This window comes from Paroedura picta, chromosome 14, assembly GCF_049243985.1.
Source record: "Paroedura picta isolate Pp20150507F chromosome 14, Ppicta_v3.0, whole genome shotgun sequence".
In the NCBI taxonomy this organism is placed as follows: Eukaryota; Metazoa; Chordata; class Lepidosauria; order Squamata; family Gekkonidae; genus Paroedura; species Paroedura picta.
In genome coordinates this window covers 40,639,312-40,659,839 of record NC_135382.1, presented here as the reverse complement: position 1 = coordinate 40,659,839, position 20,528 = coordinate 40,639,312, and the positions used below count along the sequence as shown (strand labels likewise).

General features: G+C 48.2%; 1 protein-coding gene across 3 annotated transcripts in view; it reads left to right on the top strand.

The window, feature by feature from the left end:
- The window catches only part of FANCA (FA complementation group A), a 28,302-nt gene that overhangs the window by 547 nt on the left and 7,227 nt on the right, over positions 1-20,528 (top strand). For 2 of the 3 annotated variants that reach the window (XR_013226577.1, XM_077310408.1), the window contains exons 2-31: positions 284-402; positions 933-1,020; positions 2,085-2,218; positions 2,956-3,051; positions 3,508-3,581; positions 4,170-4,282; positions 4,807-4,892; positions 5,255-5,288; positions 5,934-6,000; positions 6,866-6,978; positions 7,693-7,769; positions 8,866-9,007; positions 9,306-9,439; positions 9,828-9,938; positions 10,453-10,548; positions 10,787-10,846; positions 12,064-12,152; positions 12,642-12,702; positions 12,867-12,916; positions 13,100-13,176; positions 14,233-14,340; positions 14,865-15,007; positions 16,382-16,452; positions 16,580-16,679; positions 16,849-17,048; positions 17,269-17,365; positions 18,448-18,624; positions 19,126-19,199; positions 19,713-19,841; positions 20,307-20,397. Coding sequence is in view for 2 of the 3 variants with exons in the window: in XM_077310408.1 (XP_077166523.1) it covers positions 284-402; positions 933-1,020; positions 2,085-2,218; positions 2,956-3,051; positions 3,508-3,581; positions 4,170-4,282; positions 4,807-4,892; positions 5,255-5,288; positions 5,934-6,000; positions 6,866-6,978; positions 7,693-7,769; positions 8,866-9,007; positions 9,306-9,439; positions 9,828-9,938; positions 10,453-10,548; positions 10,787-10,846; positions 12,064-12,152; positions 12,642-12,702; positions 12,867-12,916; positions 13,100-13,176; positions 14,233-14,340; positions 14,865-15,007; positions 16,382-16,452; positions 16,580-16,679; positions 16,849-17,048; positions 17,269-17,365; positions 18,448-18,624; positions 19,126-19,199; positions 19,713-19,841; positions 20,307-20,397 (3,011 nt within the window). In the remaining variant the exon portion in view is untranslated. The remainder of the gene's footprint in view (positions 1-283; positions 403-932; positions 1,021-2,084; positions 2,219-2,955; positions 3,052-3,507; positions 3,582-4,169; positions 4,283-4,806; positions 4,893-5,254; positions 5,289-5,933; positions 6,001-6,865; positions 6,979-7,692; positions 7,770-8,865; positions 9,008-9,305; positions 9,440-9,827; positions 9,939-10,452; positions 10,549-10,786; positions 10,847-12,063; positions 12,153-12,641; positions 12,703-12,866; positions 12,917-13,099; positions 13,177-14,232; positions 14,341-14,864; positions 15,008-16,381; positions 16,453-16,579; positions 16,680-16,848; positions 17,049-17,268; positions 17,366-18,447; positions 18,625-19,125; positions 19,200-19,712; positions 19,842-20,306; positions 20,398-20,528) is intronic. The other variant, XM_077310409.1, reaches the window with a different exon arrangement.

The window sequence follows — 20,528 nt, the reverse complement described above, 5'->3', positions numbered from 1 at the left end:
CACCCTTTCCCAAAAACACTTGCTGGGCATCAACGAAGTCCTTGGTACCAGTGGGCACCATGCTGGGGACCTCCCATCGAGAAAGTGTAGTAGGCTGGGAAGGTCCCAAGCACCAGTTGCCCAGGCTTCAAAAGTCTATGAATAACTGCCTCAGTGGTATCCAGGACTTGGCTACTGGGACCTGAATGTCCTCTCTTAGAAGGCCTTTCTGAGGTGACCAGCTCATGCTAGTCCTGTTACAAACACTGACTTATTGTGGTGTGTATTTTCTCTCATTCTCTAGCTGCCAGAGCCAAAAAACAGACTTGTGAGCCGAAAAATGCCCAGGAATTGCAGGAGGCAGCTCTGCGCCTTTTGAATTGTCACCAGAACCTGAGTGAGCTCTTGGTGGAGGTAAGAGGGGTGAGTGGCAGAGCTGAGTGTTAGATTTACATTTCTGTTTTGTTTTCCTTAATTTTTTAAATTGCAGCGACGGGTCCTAGTGGACTGGCAGTACAATCAGGTTACTAAGACTCCATGTATAAGATTGGGATGCAGCAGGGCCTTTTATTACTCTCTTGTGAGCACTCATGTTGCTACTGCCATCACTTTTCCTTTACAGTGTTTTGTGCATGTGCACACATACACGCACAGGTTTATGAGACCAAAGAAGCATTTTGAATAAAACAGTATCTACTTCTTTACTCAGAAGTCCCATTAAATCCAATGGTTTAATATGAGTGCATCTTGACATCCTATTGAATGTTTTTTCTTTCTCTAGGAGGATATTACTGCTGAACAGGTGCATTTTCTTTTTGGATTCTAAAATATTGTGTTGATTTGTGCAAATATTTTGAGGTTGTCAAAATGCTACGTGTGGAACAGCTCAAGTGAAAATCAGGTCATGTGATAAATGCATAATAAACCCTTTTATTTTCTTTTATTTTCAACAGGTGGGAAATTCAGAATTTCACACGCCATTATATTCCTGCAGTTCGCGCACTGATGACTGCGAAGATTCAGCTCCAGAATCATTTGTGGGTGGGTGGAAAATAATGTGTCTTGCTAGGAAATATAGCTAAACATTACATTTGTTTATCCAGTGAGGATGTCAACAGTCCCTTTCATGCAACACACCAGCTACAAAAGGTGGTGGTGGTTCTGGGCTCCTTCCCCAACCTGTGGCATCATTTCTTCCATTAGGAGATGTGGAGGATGGATGCAAACAAAACATGTGCTTTGTCTCTGAGTCACAGTCTTTTTTTTTTTTTTTGCAATTTTCTGTACATGTGAAACCACCTTATAAGTAACCCATGCCACAGGTCCATCTTGCCTGCTATTGGGCAGTGGACTGGAGATGCTGGGAGCTTCACTCAGGGCAGTGTGTGTTTAAAGCATGCATGCTGCCATGGAACTCTGGCCCCCCTCCTAGAGAAATGTCAGACCATGCCATCAAGAGTTAGGTGAAATAATGATTGAAGACTTTGACAAATAATGCACCTCACTAACCCAGTGAGTTGGTCTAATAGTCCCAGAATCATAGAAATAAGTTAAAAAACAAGCCAAGTGGGAGGGGTTATCAGTGATCCTAATAGCAGCTGCAAAAGGGGAAAAATACTTCATTGAGTGTTTTTATTTTGTTTATTTATCCATTCAGTTTGTATATAGTCTAGAAACAGATCAGCAGCAAAGAAAATTACAAAAATCTAATTTTGTCAGTTTTACCATTTTATTTCCACAAGGAGTAAAAATGAACGCAATACCATTTGGGTATGCAATACAAACTGCAAATAGTGGGGAGGGCGGGACATAGGACACGGGGCACAAAACAACTGATATTGTTAACATTAAGCAGTACAAAGTATGTAAGTGCAAAAAATGAAAATAAAAGTTGATCAGTTTTCCCCTACTTCTGGGGTAAGTTTGATCCCACCTGGTAAGAATGGGGAGAGAAGTGGGGTTTGCTACTTTATTTTTATTTTAACTGAAAATGATTTTAACTATTATGTTAAGCCACCTTGAGCTACAATGAAGGGCTGCATATAAATATCTTAATAAATAAATAAGGCTAGAAAGTTAATTTCCTGTCTTCTTTTATCCTTTAGTCCCTGCCCTGCGGGAAGAGGCCTCTGTGCTCGGTGTGCCGCTAGGAGTCTTGTCAGCCAGAACGGCAGCCGCCAACATTGAGAAGATTTCTGCAGAGTCCGGAAATGCTGTGCTGCTGAATGCAGAGCAAAGGGTGAGGTGGAAATGCCACTTTAATATTCTCCAAAACTTTTCAGGCTCTGTTTTTTTGGTTCTGAAGACTGAGGCTGCCAGCCTGGGGGGGGGGGGGTTGCACAGGAAGTGAATTGGATGCACCCACAGACTTTTGCCTTGGTTTGTGGGGCTCACCTGGAGCTTCTCCCTACAGAGGGGCTTTTTGGCTCATTGGGCTGTGTTCACCTTAGTACTGCAGGCAGATTAAAAGGTAAAGGTAAAGGTATCCCCTGTGCAAGCACCGAGTCATGTCTGCCCTCAAATCTTGTTTGGCTGTAAGGTGCTTGTTTCACAGAATTCATTTTCGGTTCCTGGCTTTCCTTTCAGGTTAAATCTAAAGCAGCTGAATAATTTGCCTTTCAAGAGGTTATAGTCATTTTAACTCATTCACTGCCTCAATAAATATGTAATGGAGCTCATTCACTGTAAAACATTCCCTCATATCCTTGACTCCTTTTGCTGTTGGAACCTTTCCTAATCCAAGTTTGATGATCAAGAAGATTTCCTGTCTAGGAATGTGGTAGATTTTGTTTGTTTCAAGCTTGAGAAGTGATCGTTTTCCTTCAGGATGCTCTAAACTATGCTTTTTTCAAAGCTTATGCAATATGTAAATGTATGCAGAATATTGACATATTAATGTATCAGATAAAAGTTTAAAAGTGACGGAAATTTTGGATTATGTTGCCGGATTATATTGCTGTTATGGCCTGTTTACAGAAACGGCTGTCCTGCTTGGTCCAGACCTTGAAAGATTTGCTAGCACACAACACCTTCTGCCGTTTGCTGTTTGCTCAAACGCTCTGGAGAATGCGGGTAAGAGCACGGTAGGTGGGTGGTGGTCTTGAAGCGCTGGCATCCGCAGGGTAACGGCTCTTGGCGCTAGTTGTATGGAGGTTGAAAAAAAATGCTTGGACTCCTCAGGAGAGCTGGAGGGTTCTCTCATTCTTCAGCTCACAATGCAAACGGCCTTTCTTTAATCAATTAAACTCTCACACTTGAGCTTAACAGCACTTGGCCTTGGAAATACAGTGTTCTTCTCTGCAGCAGGCCATTGGGACCATGCAGTCTGCCTCTTGCTGCTGCTCTCATGGCGTGCCGGCTGTCCTCTGGTTTGCTCAGATGCTTGCTGGGTGTGGGGAGAGGTGGGGCTTCCAGCTGCCTTTGATTCCCAGGCAGGGGGCCAAGTTAGTTGGCTGTCGCCTTCACCTGGGACTGGTGGGTCGATTTTGGCCCCTCTTGTGCGGTTTCACTGAGCACTGTTTTCCCCAGAGCCCCCTCATCCTGGAGCTGGCTTGGCGCCTACACAGAGAGAACATCCTTAGCCTGGAAAAGCTACTGGAGAAGTAAGCGGAGACATAGTTGTGAATTTCCTGCATTCCTGGAGGTTCCTTCCAACTCTTATGAGTATGATTCTACATGTTGTTTCACATGTGTTCTCAATTGGCTGATCAGAGGGCAGCACTGGGGATGCTGGCCTGGAAGAGGTCTGCTTCTCCACTTGCAAGGAGAAGATGCTTGGGCTGTACACAGGGCGTCAGGCAGGCAAAACCTATAGTGATCCCTGGCAGGAAGGAACTAAGCTGCCTAGCCAGCCAAACCCCTGATCTAATGTGCTGGAAGATAACGGACAGACATATAGGGTCCTCAGCCACAGCCAGCCCCCCCCCAATGCCTCTGCTGAGCTAATGCTGGAAGGCGAGAGGGCTTAAAGAAGTGCTGGAGATGGGCTGGTCTTGCTTGACAAGGAGGGTCTTCGAGAGTTCAGGTCAGCTGGGAGGGTGTTCCTCTTTGCCTCCAGCGTGAAGTGGTGTTGCGGAGGCACCCATCTGAGGCAGAGTTGTTGGCCCCGGGCCTTTTTGCTGGCTGGTTGGGCCGCGGTTGTCTTGGGGAAGAGCAGGGGGACTTCCCATGATTCTCTTGTGTCTCCTTAGTCATCCAGATCCGTCTGCTTTGGTAGACTGGCTGAGCGGCAGTCTCCGTCTTCTGTGCCATCAGGCAGAAGTTTCTTCCGTGGACACGGAGACCCTGCAGGGCATCCTCACAGGCAAGGCACGGACACTGTTGGTCCTGGTGGCAACGGCTCTCTGGACGTGTAGCTTGCTAGCCAGCCTCAGAGGTCTGGCAAATGTTGAAGGGGGCACTTCTATCTCTGCTCTCTGGGGAGGTATTTTAGACCTTGCTTCACATTTTGGCTGAAAAATGCACATAGCTGATCCCTGGTCAGGTATTTTGATGACTGCCCTACCCCCCCAGTGATGGAAAGTTGACTGCTAGGGTTTCTTTTAGGGTTGGGCGCTTCAGCGTCCGAAGCAACCAGTGCTGTGTTGTGTGTGGGGGGGAGGTGCGGGCATTGATGCGCCGGTTGGCGCACACACACAGGTGCAGAGCTAAGGAGTGGCCCCCAATACGTATGGAAGGAGCTTTTGGTGCCGTGTGTTCCAGGCTCACCTGCTTCTTCCTCCTTGCTCAGGTTGGAGCAGGATCCTGGCAACTCCTCACTGGCCTGCTCTTCCTCTGTCCCAGCAGACCCAAGGGAATGTTAACAGTGGTTTTGTTCTTAATGTGTAGACTTTGGGATCGTGCTTCTTCATAATGGATTCCAGAAAACGTCTGAGATTGGAAAGGAAGTGGAATCACACCCAATCCTCTCCAAAGTAAGAATATCTTTTCAACATTATTTTTAGTAAAATGTTTTTTTTTGCAATTTTGTAAATATGAAGGTAGCGAGAAGAGACCCTCATGTGAGAGCTTGTAGCCCTTTTCACTTGTGTGTGGGCAAGCCTTTCTGAAAGCTCATACAACCTAGAAAGGCTCTAGGAGTGGGGAGTGCCCAGGATGTCCCTTCCCAAAAGTTAGACTTGCCTTCCTGCCTTTTTCTGAATTGCTGCATACATTTCTCCCTGCAGTTAATCATTAGCTTAGGAATTGGCACTGGGTGCTGCCCAAAGTGTGGGCATTTGAATAGAGATGGGCAGAAAAGGCAAATGGAGTTCTTTTGTTGTTTGTTTTTAAACAGATCTGCTGTACTGTGCTGGAGGGAATGCTGGCATGTAAGTGGGGGCCAGGGAGGGACCTCTAGCTGCCCTTTCACACACACAGTTCCTGGAATGTGGCCGAATGTACAGTGTACATTTGTTAGCTCTTAGGGAGATATTGTGGGAAACAGGAGCAGGTTTAACTGTGTTGCTTTTTGAACAGCCTTGATGCAGTTTCATACCATGTTTGATCCTCCAGCATTGAGAATGAAGCTCCAGTATCTGAACTGCCTGTCTCTAAAGGGCTCCTCTTGCACAGAACTGATGTTGTGCTGATGGTCCGCCTTGTGGCAGAGCCAGCTTTTCTGGTCACCTGTTGCCACATTTTGTAATTTATGGGCAATTCACCTTTGCTTTTTGAGGAATGGATTTTGCCCCAGCTATTGCTATGGGGCAAATATTAAAGCCATCTGTCAAAAATAAAAGCCCCTTAGCGCTTAGCACATGCTGAGTCATTTTAAGTGGTTCAAGGTCAGAGATAATTGGTTCCATATCTGAAGGAATCGTTCCTCATCACTTGAGCACTAATGAGCTGGCCCTTGTTCCCATTTTCAAAATTAGGCCACCTTGAAAAATGCCCCGTGTCTCTCACCTACCCCCATTCAGCAAATGCAGTTCTTGCCAACTTTCATTCACCAAGGACTCTTTTTCTGCACTTAGGGGTACTTGATACTGCAGCTAAAGAAAAGGAGGAAAATGCTTCGACAGTGGGGGCTGTGAAGTGTTGGTAAGGAGCTGCCCCTTTCTAGAGATTTGACAAGGTTTTTTTTTGTTCTGGTTGTTCATGGTTCTGGTACCAAGGAAATGGATGTGTGTGTATGTGTGTGGGGGGGAGGTAATGGAGTGAGATCCTTCTTCCCCCCAAATCTTTGCAAAGCAGACTGTTCTGCTCTCAGAGCATGATGTGACCCATCTCCCAATAACAGGAACAAGGAAGTACCTGCGTTCTGGCTGGCAGCCTCTGGGAAGAGGAGGCAGGGCCTCATTTCCATGTGCCTGGCTTGGGATGGACATGGGAAGCCGAGGCCTATGCCAGTCTTGGGAGGCCTGCAGTTAGCATCTCTGTGGGAAATCCCTGGCAGTGGTCTTGGAAATGCAGAGGGTTCCTGAAGGGCTGTGCCTGCTGGATTTTGTCCTTGAGCTCACTATGCAGGCTGTTCTCTCTGGGTGTTTTTATTTAAAGTACTTACTACCTTAATGAAGTTCAAGGTGCTTTACAACATTAATAAAATACATAGATTACATGAAAAACATAACTCCAGAATTTAAAATCACAGTTTAGGACAGTTTTAATCCCATCGACGTAGCTTGAAGCCATGGTCTGCTGTCTTCTCCAGTTTCTCCTGGGTTTCCCGACTTCCCTTCCATGAGGCATCTCATGTTTCACTGCTGAAAAAATGTGCAGTTGGAGCGGAAAGACTCCAGAGTGACTTCCCTGCCCCCTGCCCGCATCATCAATGTTAAATGATAAATATTTACACACATTGCTATCACCTCCTGGGTGAATGTGGATTTAGTGCTGAACTGCAGTCATTGCTATGTGCTGAGTCACTATGCGTGAGCACTTACAGGTTCCTCTTCTTCACTGATAGGCTGGGTGTGTTTAGCCTGACAGCATCTCAAGGCACAGTTCTTTCCGAGTCTCTACAGCAGTTCTTCAGCCACAACTTCACCCATGTTCTTACGTACAACCCTCAGCTAAAAGGTAGGACTGTAGGGATGAGCTCTAGCCCGGCATATGCTTGCAGAGGACAGGCATCCTGAGGGCAGTTTCTGGAGGGCTTGCATGTCTGTCCTCCAGTGGCTGGACAGGCTCTTCCCTTGAGCTAGGCCTTTCCAGCAGGAACACGTGAAGCTGCCTTGTACTGAATCTGACCCTCAGTCCACCTGTGTCACTGTCTTCTACTCTGACTGGCAGCTGCTCTCCAGAGGTATTCTCCATCACCTGTTACCTGATAGTTTCAAATGGAGATGCTAGGGGTTGAACCTGGGACCTTCTGCATGCCAAGCAGATGCTCTACCACTGAACCATGGCTCTTCCACAGGAATGCCACTGCTGCAGAGATGGGTCTAAGCAGTGCAGGAGGAGCCTGGGGGGTAGTGGGCTGGCCTGAGGTTTCTCATTCCTATGCCATCTTGTTAAGTCCTGTTTCTAAGCACCTTTGGGAGGACTTCAGATTTTTCATGCTTCCAACACTGTTTTGCCCTAAGGATAGATGGACTTGTAATTGCTATAAATCCCATGTTTCCCCAGAATGTCTCTGCCCTTTGTGGAGGGGCCCCTATAAGAAAGTTCCTGTAATTGCTAGAAATCATGGCCTTGATCTAATTGGTGAAGCTACAGCAAGAAGAGGCCTTGGCTCTTTGCTTCTCCTGCATTGCTGCTGCCACTGACAGTTTGCATCTCCTCTACATGTAGTTTCAGATGCCATCCGCCTGCAACGAGAGTGGAGCTTTGCAAGGAACAGCTCGTTACTCACCGCCCTGTATCAGAAAGTGAGTCTAGATTGCGGGCTCTGCAGAGAAGCTTCTTGGCTGCATACAGATATCTCAAGCAGTCTGGTTGGAGGTTGGCGTGAAGGAGCTCCTGATCCTCACAGACTGGGAAAGCAGGTTCCTTCCCTGTCACTGGTCTGTCCTAACGATCTCAGGGTGCCATGTTCGATTCTCTCGGCCTTATTTCTTCCTCTGAGGGTGGGGAGCTGGCCCAAGATCACCCAGCCAGCTTCCGGGGCAGAGAGGGGATTTAAAATATTAAGCACTCTGACCATGTTAGTTATTGAGAAAGACACAACCCCCTATTTGCAAAGATATCCATATCTTAATATCACAAGAAATTGGAGTTTCGTCAAAAGCTCACTTAAACTAGGAAGTCTTAAAGTGGGTTGCTGTGTTGGTCTGAAGCAGCAGAATAATTGTCTTTGAGGAAGTCTGTCACATGGAAGCTCATACCTTGCACAGAACTTTGTGGGTCTTAAAGGTGTCTGACTGGACTCTAGAAAGTCTTCAATGATAGTTCTCTGTGTGTGGGGAGTCTCAAGCATTTGAAGCTTTTCCTCCTCCTGGGTGAATTGTGGTTTGGTTCAGAGGGTACCCATCTTGGTCTGCAGCAGAACAGCTAGATCTGAATCTGGTAGCATCTCAGAGACCAGCCAGATTGTGGGGATATAACATTTATAGAGTTATCAACCATTCCAAACGGCTGTCCATGATATCTAGAATATGCCATCATCACTTTAGAATAAGGCTGGCATACTGTTTTAGATTGGATTCAGGTGGGTCGCCATGTTGGACTGAAGCAGCAGAACAAAGCTTGAGTCCAGGGGCCCCTTTAAGACCAACAGTTTTATTCAAGGTATGAGCTTCCATGTATATGTGTGTCCATGCACACGAAAGCTTATACCTTGGATAAAACTTGGTTGGTCTTAAAGGTGCCCCTGGACTGAAACACAGACATGTATTAGGAATGTAGAACTTGTGATTTATGTTCTCCAGTTGGATGAAATTGGGAAGGTACCGGGAGAATCTCTTGGGAGGCTTTCTGGGTGTTTTTGAATTCTAGCAGGAGGTCCCTGTTCTTCCTCCTTTCTAGCTGCTTGTGGTGCTCAGAGCGGAGGAGCTGATCCGTCATCTGCAGCAGGTGCTGGAGACAAACGAAGTGAATTGGCATCACGTGCTGTCCTGCATTTCCACACTGCTGGTCTGCTATGCTGGAGCAGAACAGCTGGTTAAAGGTATGGCTGGAAACTGGCAGCTGTGCAGTGGCTATCACAGGTCAGTCTGCTGGGGGGGATGCAGAAAAACTGCCAGCTTTGTCTTGGCACCAGAGGTACCAAGAACTTAGTCTCAAAAGTGTCTTCTGAACCTGCCATTTCAGGGTAGGACTTTATAATCACCGCTTCTTTTCACTGCTGAGACCAGCTCCTTCAGGAATGTTCAAAATGGTCTTTAGCTGTGGTTGAGCCATAGGATTGCCAGGGTTACCTGGGATCGATGGATAATGGCCTGGGGTTGTTGCTGTGCTCCTTCTAGACCTCCTGAGCCACCTGTTGAGAAAAGGCTTTGACAACTATGACTTGGAGAGCTTGATCACAGCGTTCTTAATTGCCCGCCAGGCGGCCTTTGAGGGTCCTGCTCTGTTCATGCCTTATTCGGAATGGTTTAAGGTAAGGGAAGCTGCCTGCAGAACTGGAACACGAGGGACAAGGCTAAGTTTGCAGTGGCTTCTGTGGAAGTGGGGAGAGGTGGGACAGATTGGGAGAGACTACCAAGAGGAGAGCAGTGTTGCCATTTGTGCACCTGTCCTGGCTTGCCCAAGGGGGAACAGTCAGGAGAAGAACTGAAGTGTGTAATTCATTAAGGGGTCCCAGCTAGAAACACCAGCAGAGGAGGAGCTCAGTGCTGTGGAGGGCCAGAAGCTGAAGCCACCAGATGTGGTCCTCAGAAGTGCCGCCTGCAAGATATAGGAGGCAGAAGGGCTCCCATCTTGGTCCTGTGGGAAGCGGGGCTGGCCAGCCCTCCCACTGGCTGAAAGGCATTGCTGTTTCTTTCCAGCTTACCTTTGGGAGCGCCAGTGGCTTTCATGGCAGCAGCAAGAAGGCCGTGGTCCTCCTCTTCAAGTTCCTGTCAGAGCTGGTGCCCTTTGAAGCCCCGCAATACTTGAAGGTGAGCAGGTGCTGCCCAAGGCTGTGGAACTCCACAGCCTTTTAGGGTTTAACAGCCACTTGGGTGCTTGACTGGCTGGGTGACGTTCCCTTCCCAAATGAGCTTTCTGGTGGGTGCCTGCATTGCAGGGCAGGGGAGAGCTGCAGCTGTTGTCCTGCACTTCTGTGCCAGAATGCAGCGCTAACCCAAAGGTGGCACACAATAAATCCTGCTGTGTTGAGCAGCTTGTGAGAGGAGGCTTTGTGGCACGGCTCCAAAGTGAGTCTGAAGCACCGGGCACTAGTGCAAGCATCCCCTCCCTGCTTCCCATGCTCCAAGGGGTGCAAGAGGAGCTTCTCCAGGTTCAAATGGAAGAGCATCTGGCCTCGTCAGTGAGCAGCCATCCTCCCGCGGCTCTGAATTTTGCTTCAGCTTGCAGAGAGCTCCGCAGGCATCAGCTCCCGAGAAAGTCGGGTGGCCTGTCAAGCAATGAGTTGTGCTGCCAGCTTGCTTGCCCTTTCTCTGAACTCTCTAGGTCCACATCATGCATCCTCCCTTCGTGTCTGCTAAACACCGTCCCTTTCTTCTGGAATACATCACTCTGGCTAAAACCCGGCTGGCGGATTTCAAGGTGAGTGGGAAAGCACTCTCCTGTCCGTCCTTTTTTCCAGACCCTGCTTTCCACAGAATGCTCAGTTCTGCTCCTCCATCCCAGGTGTGGCTGGGGGCTGAGCCTTTCCCTGCAGGGCAGGGGGGCACTCTGGAAACACTCCTCGCTGCCAGGACTGTGCGTGGGCAGGATTTGGGGCTGGGCCTGGGATCACATTAAGTCTCTCCCTTTCCCCCGTCTGTTGTGCTGCTCTTTCCAGGTTGCAATAGAAGACATGGGCCTCTACGAGGATTTGTCATCCACAAATGATGATCTGCAGGTAACCCAAGAGCCATCTAGCCTGACCTTTGCCACCTGCTGCGTATGCCATACCCCCTCCCCCAAATATGTTTATGTGTTTGAGATATTTCCATCCCTCCTTTTTCCCAACGCTTATCTCCAAAGGGGGACCAAGGAGGCTTGGGTACAAATCTGTCTATATAAACTAGCAGAACCTCAAAATAGGCAAAACTGGTTGTCCAGCGATGTGTCCGCAGGGCATGCAAGGGTGATTTGTTTAGACTGGCCTTGGGGGTAGCTATGCCTGTGGGCTGTTTTAATAGTGATATAGTGATAGCCGCATTTTAATGGTTTAATATCTTGGATTTGCTTTCATGTTATTTCACCTTATCAGTTTTAAGTAGCCTAAAGTAGCCACAAATGCCTTTGGTTGAACAGTGACTAAAAAATCTAGTGAAATAAATGAATTCTGAGGAACGTGGAAGTTCAAAGTGGCAGAAGAGGGCCAAAGTGAAGAGGTTTCATAGAAGGTGAAGCAGAGAAGAGCTGCCCTCCCTGAGGCCCCCTGCTGGGAAATCTGCTGGGCTCAGTCTGAGTCCCTGTCTCTAGAAAACGTGAGCCTACCTTGAGGTTGAACCACATAAGCCAAGATAGTCATCTTCCTTTATATCTGTATTGGTTGGATTATGGGAACTGGCGCTTACTGAAGAGCTGGGGGAATCTGTACTCTGGCTGTCTGAGCATGAGAAAAATAAAAAGCTACTATGGGCATGTGTGACACATCCCAGTTTCATTGTTAGGAAGGTATCCCAGGTGAAAGGTGGCTTCCTCTCCCCCCCTCCTTGTTTTTATTTGGTTCTGTTGAACATCACAAAGTTTTAAATTGCTTGGTGCTTCCATTTTTAAAGTATGTGACGACTACTAGTAAAAGCCCATTTGCACCAAGCATTAATTTGCCCTCTGCCTTGTTCTGGCAAAAGGTGCAAGTTCTGCCTACTTCAGTCCCAAGATGTAAAATGGATGTGATTCAGAAGAGATACTTGGGTATCTTTAGTCCAAAAATCGAGCTTTATAGTTCCCTTCTGGTGTTCTGGTGCTGTCATTCCCCCCCCCCGGACTTGTGTGTGGGCTTTGTGTCTAAAGTAATTCACGACTCCCCTGAGCAGGCAAGATGGTCCAAAGCAGAGCAGAGCAGTCAAGGAATACTTAATAATTTGTTCAGAAGAAGACTGAATGTTTTCCTCTTCTCTTTGCCAGCCTCACTGCCCGGCACTTCAGGATGTTGAGAAGGCTGTTCAGATATTTGAAAATACGGGGAAGATTCCAGCCGTTGTGTTGGAAGCCAGGTATGGGAACCTTACCTAAGCCCCCACTTGCCCACCCCATAATTTGTGCTTCAAAAGAAAGCTGTCTCTTTGGCAGTCCCAGTGTGTGTCTATGCAGGAGAAGTCGATGAATAACAGCTACAGGTAGGTGCAACTCTGTTTTCTGCCGGCTACTGATTCACAGATGGGTTTCAACTCGTAAGCAGAATGAAGTCCCGGGGGCCGAACTCTGTGGCGGAGGGCATTTTTGCCACAGCCTTGTTAAGAAAAAGACACCTTGAAGCTTGCTGCTGGCATGCTGGTTTCTTTCCCTGTGATGCTTTTTTAAATTTTGTGTCACCCCAGGCCTCTTGAAGCAATAAAACACCTGTGTCCTCTGCCTTTTGAAAGACTGGTGGCTTTTCCCCTGCTTTCCCCCTCAGTACAGGGCATTTGTACAGGATGGTACCCTCTTGTTCAACTACACTTTGCAGCTCAGCCTGAATTCACCTTTGCCCATCTGCCTTTCAGCGTCTTCAGGAGACCCTATTATATCTCCCGGTTCCTTCCCGCTTTGCTCAGGCCACGCTTGGTAAGTAGATCCATTTTTTAAAATTCCAGGCAACAAATGCCATTTTTGTTTGCATGCTTTTAAAAATGTTGACATGTTCTCTATTAAACATACTCTGAATGCGTTGCTGGCACGATTTAGAAGCAGGTATGAACATTTCTGAACTTTTTTTTTTTTAATTGCAGCTCCCAGAAACGCCAGATTTACACATGGCTTTAATAGATGCCCTGAAGAGGTAAAGAAGCTGGGACTGGAGCCCTGATGGCCTTTCTTGGCTAGCTGCTTTCAGGCTGCCATGCTGCATTCTGATGCATCAAGCACAAAAATATTCTTGTGAGATGGAAAGTGAACTTCATCTAAAGTTGTAATTATAGCCTGACTTAAACATGATTGTGGCTTTTGTGTCTCCCTAAAACAGGGCTGAAAAGATTCCTCCTAATATGTATTCCAAGTTTATGGAAGAATGTCAGTCTGTGAGAGGGAAGCTCCAACATGGTGAGAGAAATCTGGTTGCCTATTAGGAAACACATTCCACTTCCATCATGGTTGTGACAAGGAGTTGGTGTTTTCCCAAGCACTACGGCCCATTTCTATTGTGTGTACTTCCTTGAGAATGCATAGGGGAAGCATGTTACAGGGCTTCAATGCTGGCCATTTCTGCAGTGTGTGAGTAACCCTTTGGGATGCTGCTGATGTTCAGCCATGTCAAGGTCTGGGGTAGACAGACAGTGGCATTGTCAGCTCGCTGAAGGCTAGCAGCAGGTTCTGCAGGAGCGCAAGTCTTGCAGTCAGCCTGGAGCAGTGGCTAAGAGTAGTGGCCCCTCGCTCCTCCTCCTCCACATGCAGGGGGAGCTTGAGACAGTCAAATTCTCTCAGAGCTCTCCCAGGCCCACCCATCTCATGGGGTGTCTGTTGTGGGAGGAGGAAGGGTAGGCGATTGTAGCCTACTCTGAGACTCTAAAACCTGCTCATCTTCAGGGATTGAGTGGGAGCCTGCTGCTGCTGCATTTGCAGAGCTCCAGGTGAATAGCCTCCAGCTGTGGGTGGATTTGGTGTGCCAGTCCTGTGCAAGAGGAGAATCTATGCCTGCCTTGGCTAGCTGTCTCTTTCTGCAGGGAAGCAAAGAATGTGGGACAGACGGCTTGTCTTGGTTTGTCAACGTCCTCCCCTGGTGCAGGTCTGTGTGGTATGGTGGCATCTCATGGCAAGTTCCCATCCAGAGAGATCCTTCTGGAGACCCTCTTTGGTTTGCTGAACAGGACACTGCTCAGTTGGTGTACGGGTTTCTTGGGAAGTAGATGGCCATGTCCCCCCCCCCCCACCTGTGCAGAATGGAGACTCAAATCAGCTCCCCCCCCAGCTCCTTCATCCCAGAGTTTTGCTGCTGGGGCTTGGATAGAGAGGGGATCCTGTGGCTGTCTCTCTGCCAGCTTCTCCAGGAGGTGGATGGATGTCCTGTTTGTCATATGGCCACCACTGACAAGAGGAGAGGACCCATTAGTTCCTTGCTTCCTCCACTGGGCTGAACTGCACTCTCCTTCTGTTCTGCAGGTGGCTGTCCTGGAACCAAGACAGATGACCTCAAGGGGCCCTTGGAACTGCTGAAGGTTGAACTTGAAGCCCTGAAAGGCCTGGTGACAGACCAAAGCATGCAAGATGGTAAACATGAGTGGAGAGACTCACTTATGACTGATGTGGGCCTGTATTTCAAGCAGGAACCCTGCGTGGAATTTTCCTTTCCCTGGTCAACTGGAGGCCCAGGAGCAGAGGGAGGTGTGGTGCATATGCAGGTAGTCCAGATGTGTGCTTTGCTGAGGCTGTGCTGATGTCTGTGGCTGATGCTTGCCAGTGCAAGGCCCCCGGCTTGTGGTGCTTGGAAAGGCACCAGAAGTGCCTGGATGCTGAGTGGAAGCCCCGGCCCGGGTTGAGGGCAAGCGGGGCCTTGGGGCCGGGGAGTCTCCGCTGGTTGGCGTTGGCTCGTCTCAGTTCTCTCTGGGGGATAGACATGCAGTCCCTCATCCTTCTGATGGCATTAAAACATTGTGTAGTTATGTCTGAACATGCTGCTGAAATAATTTGTGAGACTTTTTATCGCTAAAGTGATGTGGGGTGTCGGATGTACCCTGCTGTCATCTTCTCTTACCTGTAAATAAAGCCACCTCATTTGCTCTTCTGCATTGCAGCTCTGCCTGCTCAGATAGCTGTCATCTCTGAGAAGCTGGCGAGTGTTCTGGGATGCAGAAAAGATGAGGATGAAGCAGCAGCTCTGAGCCTCAGAATCAGACTTAATCTTTCTGCTCCTGAAGTCCAGCAGCAGGACCAAGAGGTGTGTATAGCGGCCTCTGCTCATAATGCCTGTGGCTGAGGCGGGTGCTGGACAAAACATGAACTTTATGGTCTGCAAGAATAGCCCAGGATCAGGGGCTGCAAGCCCTGGCTGTGGTTGTGGGGAGGTAGCTGTATTTCTGTTTCAAAGGCCCCTATTATTGACATTGCTCACCATCATCATAAGAATATGGGTTTGTGGAAGTTCTCTGGGTCCTGTGCCTTATAATAGGCTACCTTTCCTTTGGGGGTCTGGGAATCAAATTTTGCAGCATCAGCAGCTGATGCAGTTACCACTTCTCTATCTACTGAGTAAATCAAGACTGACACACCACAGGTTGGCTTACTGTGGGCCTGTAGAGGCCATTTCTGGTTAGAGTTTCCTGTGCTAGCCCTGAGCCCATGAAGCTAGTTTCCATTTTATAGATTCAAGTGGGTAGCTGTCTTGGTCTGAAGCAATTGAACAAACTTTGAGTCCATGCTGGACCCCATGGGGCCATCCGTGGCATATGTAAGACCTACCAAGTTTAGTTGTCCAAATGCGCACGCATGGAAGCTGATGCCCAAAATTGAACTTTGTTGGTCTTAAAGCAAAGGTTGGATACACACTTTTCTTGGATGCTTTAGGATGCTTTGGGCTGATCCTGCGTTGAGCAGGGGGTTGGACTAGATGGCCTGTATGGCCCCTTCCAACTCTAGGATTCTATGATTAAAGATGCTGCTGGACACAAACCTGGCTCATCCATCTCATTAGTCATTTTTCAGCAATTCCAGAGCTGTTAGTGGTGTGTGAGGTACTGGCCAGAACAAATGTGTACATGACCCTGCCCACACCGTTTCTGGTCTCAACTAGACGGATGGGACAGAAAAGAGGTGCTGCTGTATCCTACGTGCATGCCTCACTGGCTTGAGGGTGTTTTGAGCTTTTTTTTTGAAGGCCAAGTTGTGTGCACTTCCAAACTTCTCCCAAGAAGCACTTCCCTTTCGGGTGGGGCGGAGGACAGAACACATGATGTCACAGACAATGTCCAGTTGACACCTGTGCACCAGCGTGCTCTCCAAATTGTGATACTGTCACTAGTTTGTGAAACAATTACATTTTTCCAGCAACAGCATATTGCATTTTGTGAGTTGGAGTAATGAGATGCTGCTGAAGTGAGACGCATTCCTTGAAAGGGAGACATGGTGATCCTCCCCAACCAAAGGGCGGCCACTTTGAATTTGTTGAGCTGGCAGCTTGTTCCTTGGCAGGCCCTGTTAGACCACACTAAGGAACCGTGGCTGCCCTTTTGATAGTCCTGTGATACGCATGAGCACCAGAATGTTCCGGCTCCAGATGTGAATTCTCTGGAGTAGCCATGTCTGTCTGTTTCAGGTTGTCAATCTTCTGCTGACAGCATTTTGTCGGAATGTAATGGCTGCTTCCTATTTCAGCCCTCCAGACAGGTAAGAGAACACTTGCAGTGTGTTTACACTGTGGTTAAAAACAAGTCATTTGGATCCAGCTTAATTGGGAAGAGAGGCAGATTTTGGTCTTGCAGCCTTCTGACCATGAGACTTTTGTGCCCTGCAGGCAAGGGGTCTGGCCGTCCCTCTTCGTGAAAATGGTTTGTGGACACCAACGACTCTTATCTTCCTTGCTGAGCCGGCTCTGCCAGCTTATCTGCCATCAAGTGAGTTTCCTAAAGTGACATGTTGCTCTCCAAAGTAGGCAGCCGACTGGGAATCAACATTCTGTTGGCTCCACCTTGTGCCAGTGTGTTGAGACCCTGCAATAGGCAAGAGAAGGTTTTTAAACTCTTGTTTGCCTTCAGGAGGGTCTATTCTCTCTGGCTGTTGCAGGGTCCTTCTCTGAGTGATGCTCACATTATAGGCCTGGCTGTCTTTGTGGTTCATTTAAATGAAGCCAAATCTCTAATTCCGGAAGTGGACATCTGCTCTTGGGTTCCTCATGGAGTCACTACCAGAGGCCTCCCTGTCGCTGAACTCTGGGGTCACCTCTTGCCTTGCAGGACAGGAGAATCGATAGTCTTCTGTATGCGGTGAGCTGCTTTCTCTTTCCAATGTGCCAGAGGGAAGCCATCTTTTCTTGCGTTAACGCTCTGGGTGTTTCTTGGATGGCACATCTAGCGGCCCCAAGACTTTTATTTGTCTGACTCCTGGTCAGAGCCTCGCGCCTGAGTGGTGCTTTCTGGAACAATTTGCCTTTCAAAAGGAACAAAGCTAATAAGAGGTCAATAATGTTTATTTTTCTTTCTGTAGGTTTTGTACCGCAGCAGTCTCTTACTTTCTGAGCAAGTTTTCTTCCTTTTCTCATGAGTTCTTATGCACCTCACTTCATCCTGGCTTTGTAAAAAAGGTAATTTGGGGGCAGGGAGCCGGATTATCCTCCACTCAGTCAGGATTTGTTTCCCTGCTGATGTTTGTTCCCAGGTGCTTCTGGACTGCAGTTTGTATCATGAACTCTCTCTGGGTCATTCATCAGCATTTCTGTATTCCAGCATTTTCAGACTTAATCAGTGCTGCTAGATCATCTGACGACTGTTGGGTGTAAAGGGTATTGGGAGGGAGCAGTGTCCGTCAGACCCTGTCATTTTGCCAAGCTAACTGATGAACTATGGAGGATAAGATCCTGCAGGGGAATTTAAATCTCTGTTGGAACTCCCACTGGTTTCATCCTGAATGCAGAATTCAGGTCAGTTCCCTTCTTAATGCATCTCATGCCAGAAAGCTGCCTGAGAATGAATCAGACCTTTTGGCCCATTTAGGTTAGTCTTGTATGCTCAGACTGGGAGCAGCTCTCCAGGGTCTTGGGCAGAGAAATGTCCTTCATATCACCTATTACCTTGTCCTTTTTATATACCTTATTTTTAAAAGAAAGGAAACAGAAACAGAATAGATTCAAGTGGGTAGCTGTGTTGGTCTGAAGCAGCAGAGCAAATTTTGAGTTCAATGGCACCTTTAAGACTTTGTTGGCCTTAAAGGTGCTACTGGACTCAAAATATCAAAAGAAGTTATACATATCAATTTTAGGATTATTATACAGTATATATAATAATACAGGGGTAGTCAAACTGCGGCCCTCCAGATGTCCATGGACTACAATTTCCAGGAGCCCCTGCCAGCAAATGCTGGCAGGGGCTCCTGGGAATTGTAGTCCATGGACATCTGGAGGGCCGCAGTTTGACTACCCCTGTAATAATATAATACAAAAGGATAGGCTAACAAGTGACATAACTGTCCCCATCTCTTCCTCATCTACATCTTCATATAATTCTTCCTGGCCCTTTACCATGAGAGATGCTGACAGGAACTGAGCCTGGGACTTCTTGCAGACCAAGCGGAAGTCTTGCGCCTCAGCCCCGGCCCCTCCCCACTTCATAGGGTGCTGCACAGGGCTTGGGGGTCTTCACTACTGCCTTGTGTTGCTTCCTCTTGCAGCTCCAGTATGTTGTGCCACGGCTCAGTGTGGAAGCCCGAGGAACCAGCTGTGGAGGAGATGTGGCTGAGTTTCCTTGGAAGTCTTTATTTTGCTCTGCAGTCCACTACCAGAAAGCTGTCCTCTGCTTGTGGAAACAAACCAGCTTCAAGAAACTCCTGCAAGAGAAAAGGTTCAAGGTATAGTACCATAGCTGCCCCACAGCTTCCTTTGCCTCTGCTGCAGACATTATCCCACCATCTAGGCTCAGCTGGGTGTCAGAAGTTTTGCCATTCTCTTTGGATGGGAGTGCTTTGAGCCCGTGATGCTGCCCTGGCGCCCAAGGTTAAGGTGTGCCACCCATCCTTTCAGGGAGAGCAGGGAGCGGAAGGGCTGCTCCCGTGCTAAGGCCACTTGTTTGCACTGTGAACTCTGCCTCATTTGGCCTGCTGACACCCCTCTGGTCCAAAGTCCAGTTGCAGGGACTGCCTTTCTGTGTGCTCCTCCCAGTGGAATAAGGGTGGAAGAAAGAGGCATGTGGGGCTCAGGGCATTTTAAAGGCTTACAGGTTGAGAAGTGCACCTCTGCTTCTTCCTTAAAGGCTTCTGAATAGTCAGGCCAGGCCAGGGAATGGCTGCTGCTGATGTTTGGGGGATCTTGCTGTTTTAGCTTCAGTTCTGAGTAGCTTTGCCTTCTTACAGCTGACCCTTCAGGAGTGGCTGCTGATGGAACTTGGAGTTCATCCTGACGAAGACGCTCTTTCTGCTTCTGAAAGGTGGTTGCAGCAAAGTCCTGTTGAATCTGTGGCAGAACATTGTTCTGTCCGTGTGTAAGATGCCCCCACCCCACCCCGTGCCCAACATCTGTTCCGTTGCAGGCCACATTCTGCTCTCAGCTCGAGGCTGTTTCTGCAACAGACATGAAAGCATCTCTTGGGACAGCCTAGCAGGCTTACAAAAGTCCTGTGGATCAGTGTTTTGCACAGACTTCTTTCAGTTTGGTTCAGGGCCTGCTTGGAAAGTGGATCCATATTCACAGTGAGCATCAGGCAGGCCCTCTGATGCTCTGTAGAGGTCCTCAGTCTTCCCTGGGGGGCTGCCTGAAGGGAAACGTTTAGAGTGGGGAGAAGCACTACAGTGTGAAGGTTTGTGATGGCCTTTTTTGCTTTCTCTCTCTTCTCCACCCTGAGACTCAAAAGCATTGAAGTCCAGCCTTACTAAGGCAGCTGTGATTATTTTTGTTCTGTTGGATTGCTGTGACAACAGTCCAGGCTCTTCTGCATTTGCAGGCAGGAGTTCCATTACTGGGCTTTGTATCAGCAGTATCTCCCGGCCTCTGCTGCTTCTGGGGGCTGTGAGGGGGACCTGCAAGAGGAGTGCGCTGTTCTTCTCAGCTCCATCCTGGATTTCTGGCAAAGGTAGGTGGCTTTTCAGGTGGTTGCATTCCTCCTCCAGCTGCCTCTTTTGTCAGCAGGATGCTTCTACCCACTAGATCTTTGCTTGTCTCCTCAATCACCCCAAACATTCTGCACCCCAGCTGAGGGTTCTCCCCCTCCTAACTCAAACCAACCAAGCCAAAGACTAACTTCTGGGGAAGACCCAAAGACTGAGACTCCTGAAAGCTCTCATCCCCCAAATCCTGCTGGGTTCGATGCTGCTCCTGGACTCAGAGGCACATTTTAACTGGGAAATGGGTCTGTTATTTTTCCATGATAGTGAAGATGTACTACTAATTGGATGTGATAAAAAAAATGCCTGGATCAGCTGCAAAGGTGCTTTCAGGACACCCCTATATGGCTAGTGCAACCCACCACTGGTTCCTCGGACAACTTCAGGGACTTTCCCAAAGACTTCCCATGATCCACAATTGCATCTGTTTCCAGATCGGAGTTGTCCCCCTGCAGCTCCTTGGAGAGGCCAAAGCGTTCCGTCCCCTGCTGGAGAGGAAGCCCCGAGATTCACTTCCGGTTGCAGGTGCTATAGCCTTGAGTCGCTGTTCCTTCTTTTTTCGCTGTTTGCTTCCTTTGCATTCACAGGATTAGGGGTCAGGGTCCTTCAACAGCCAGCCCATTCTCATGACTGGTCTGTCAGCTGTCTCAGATGCC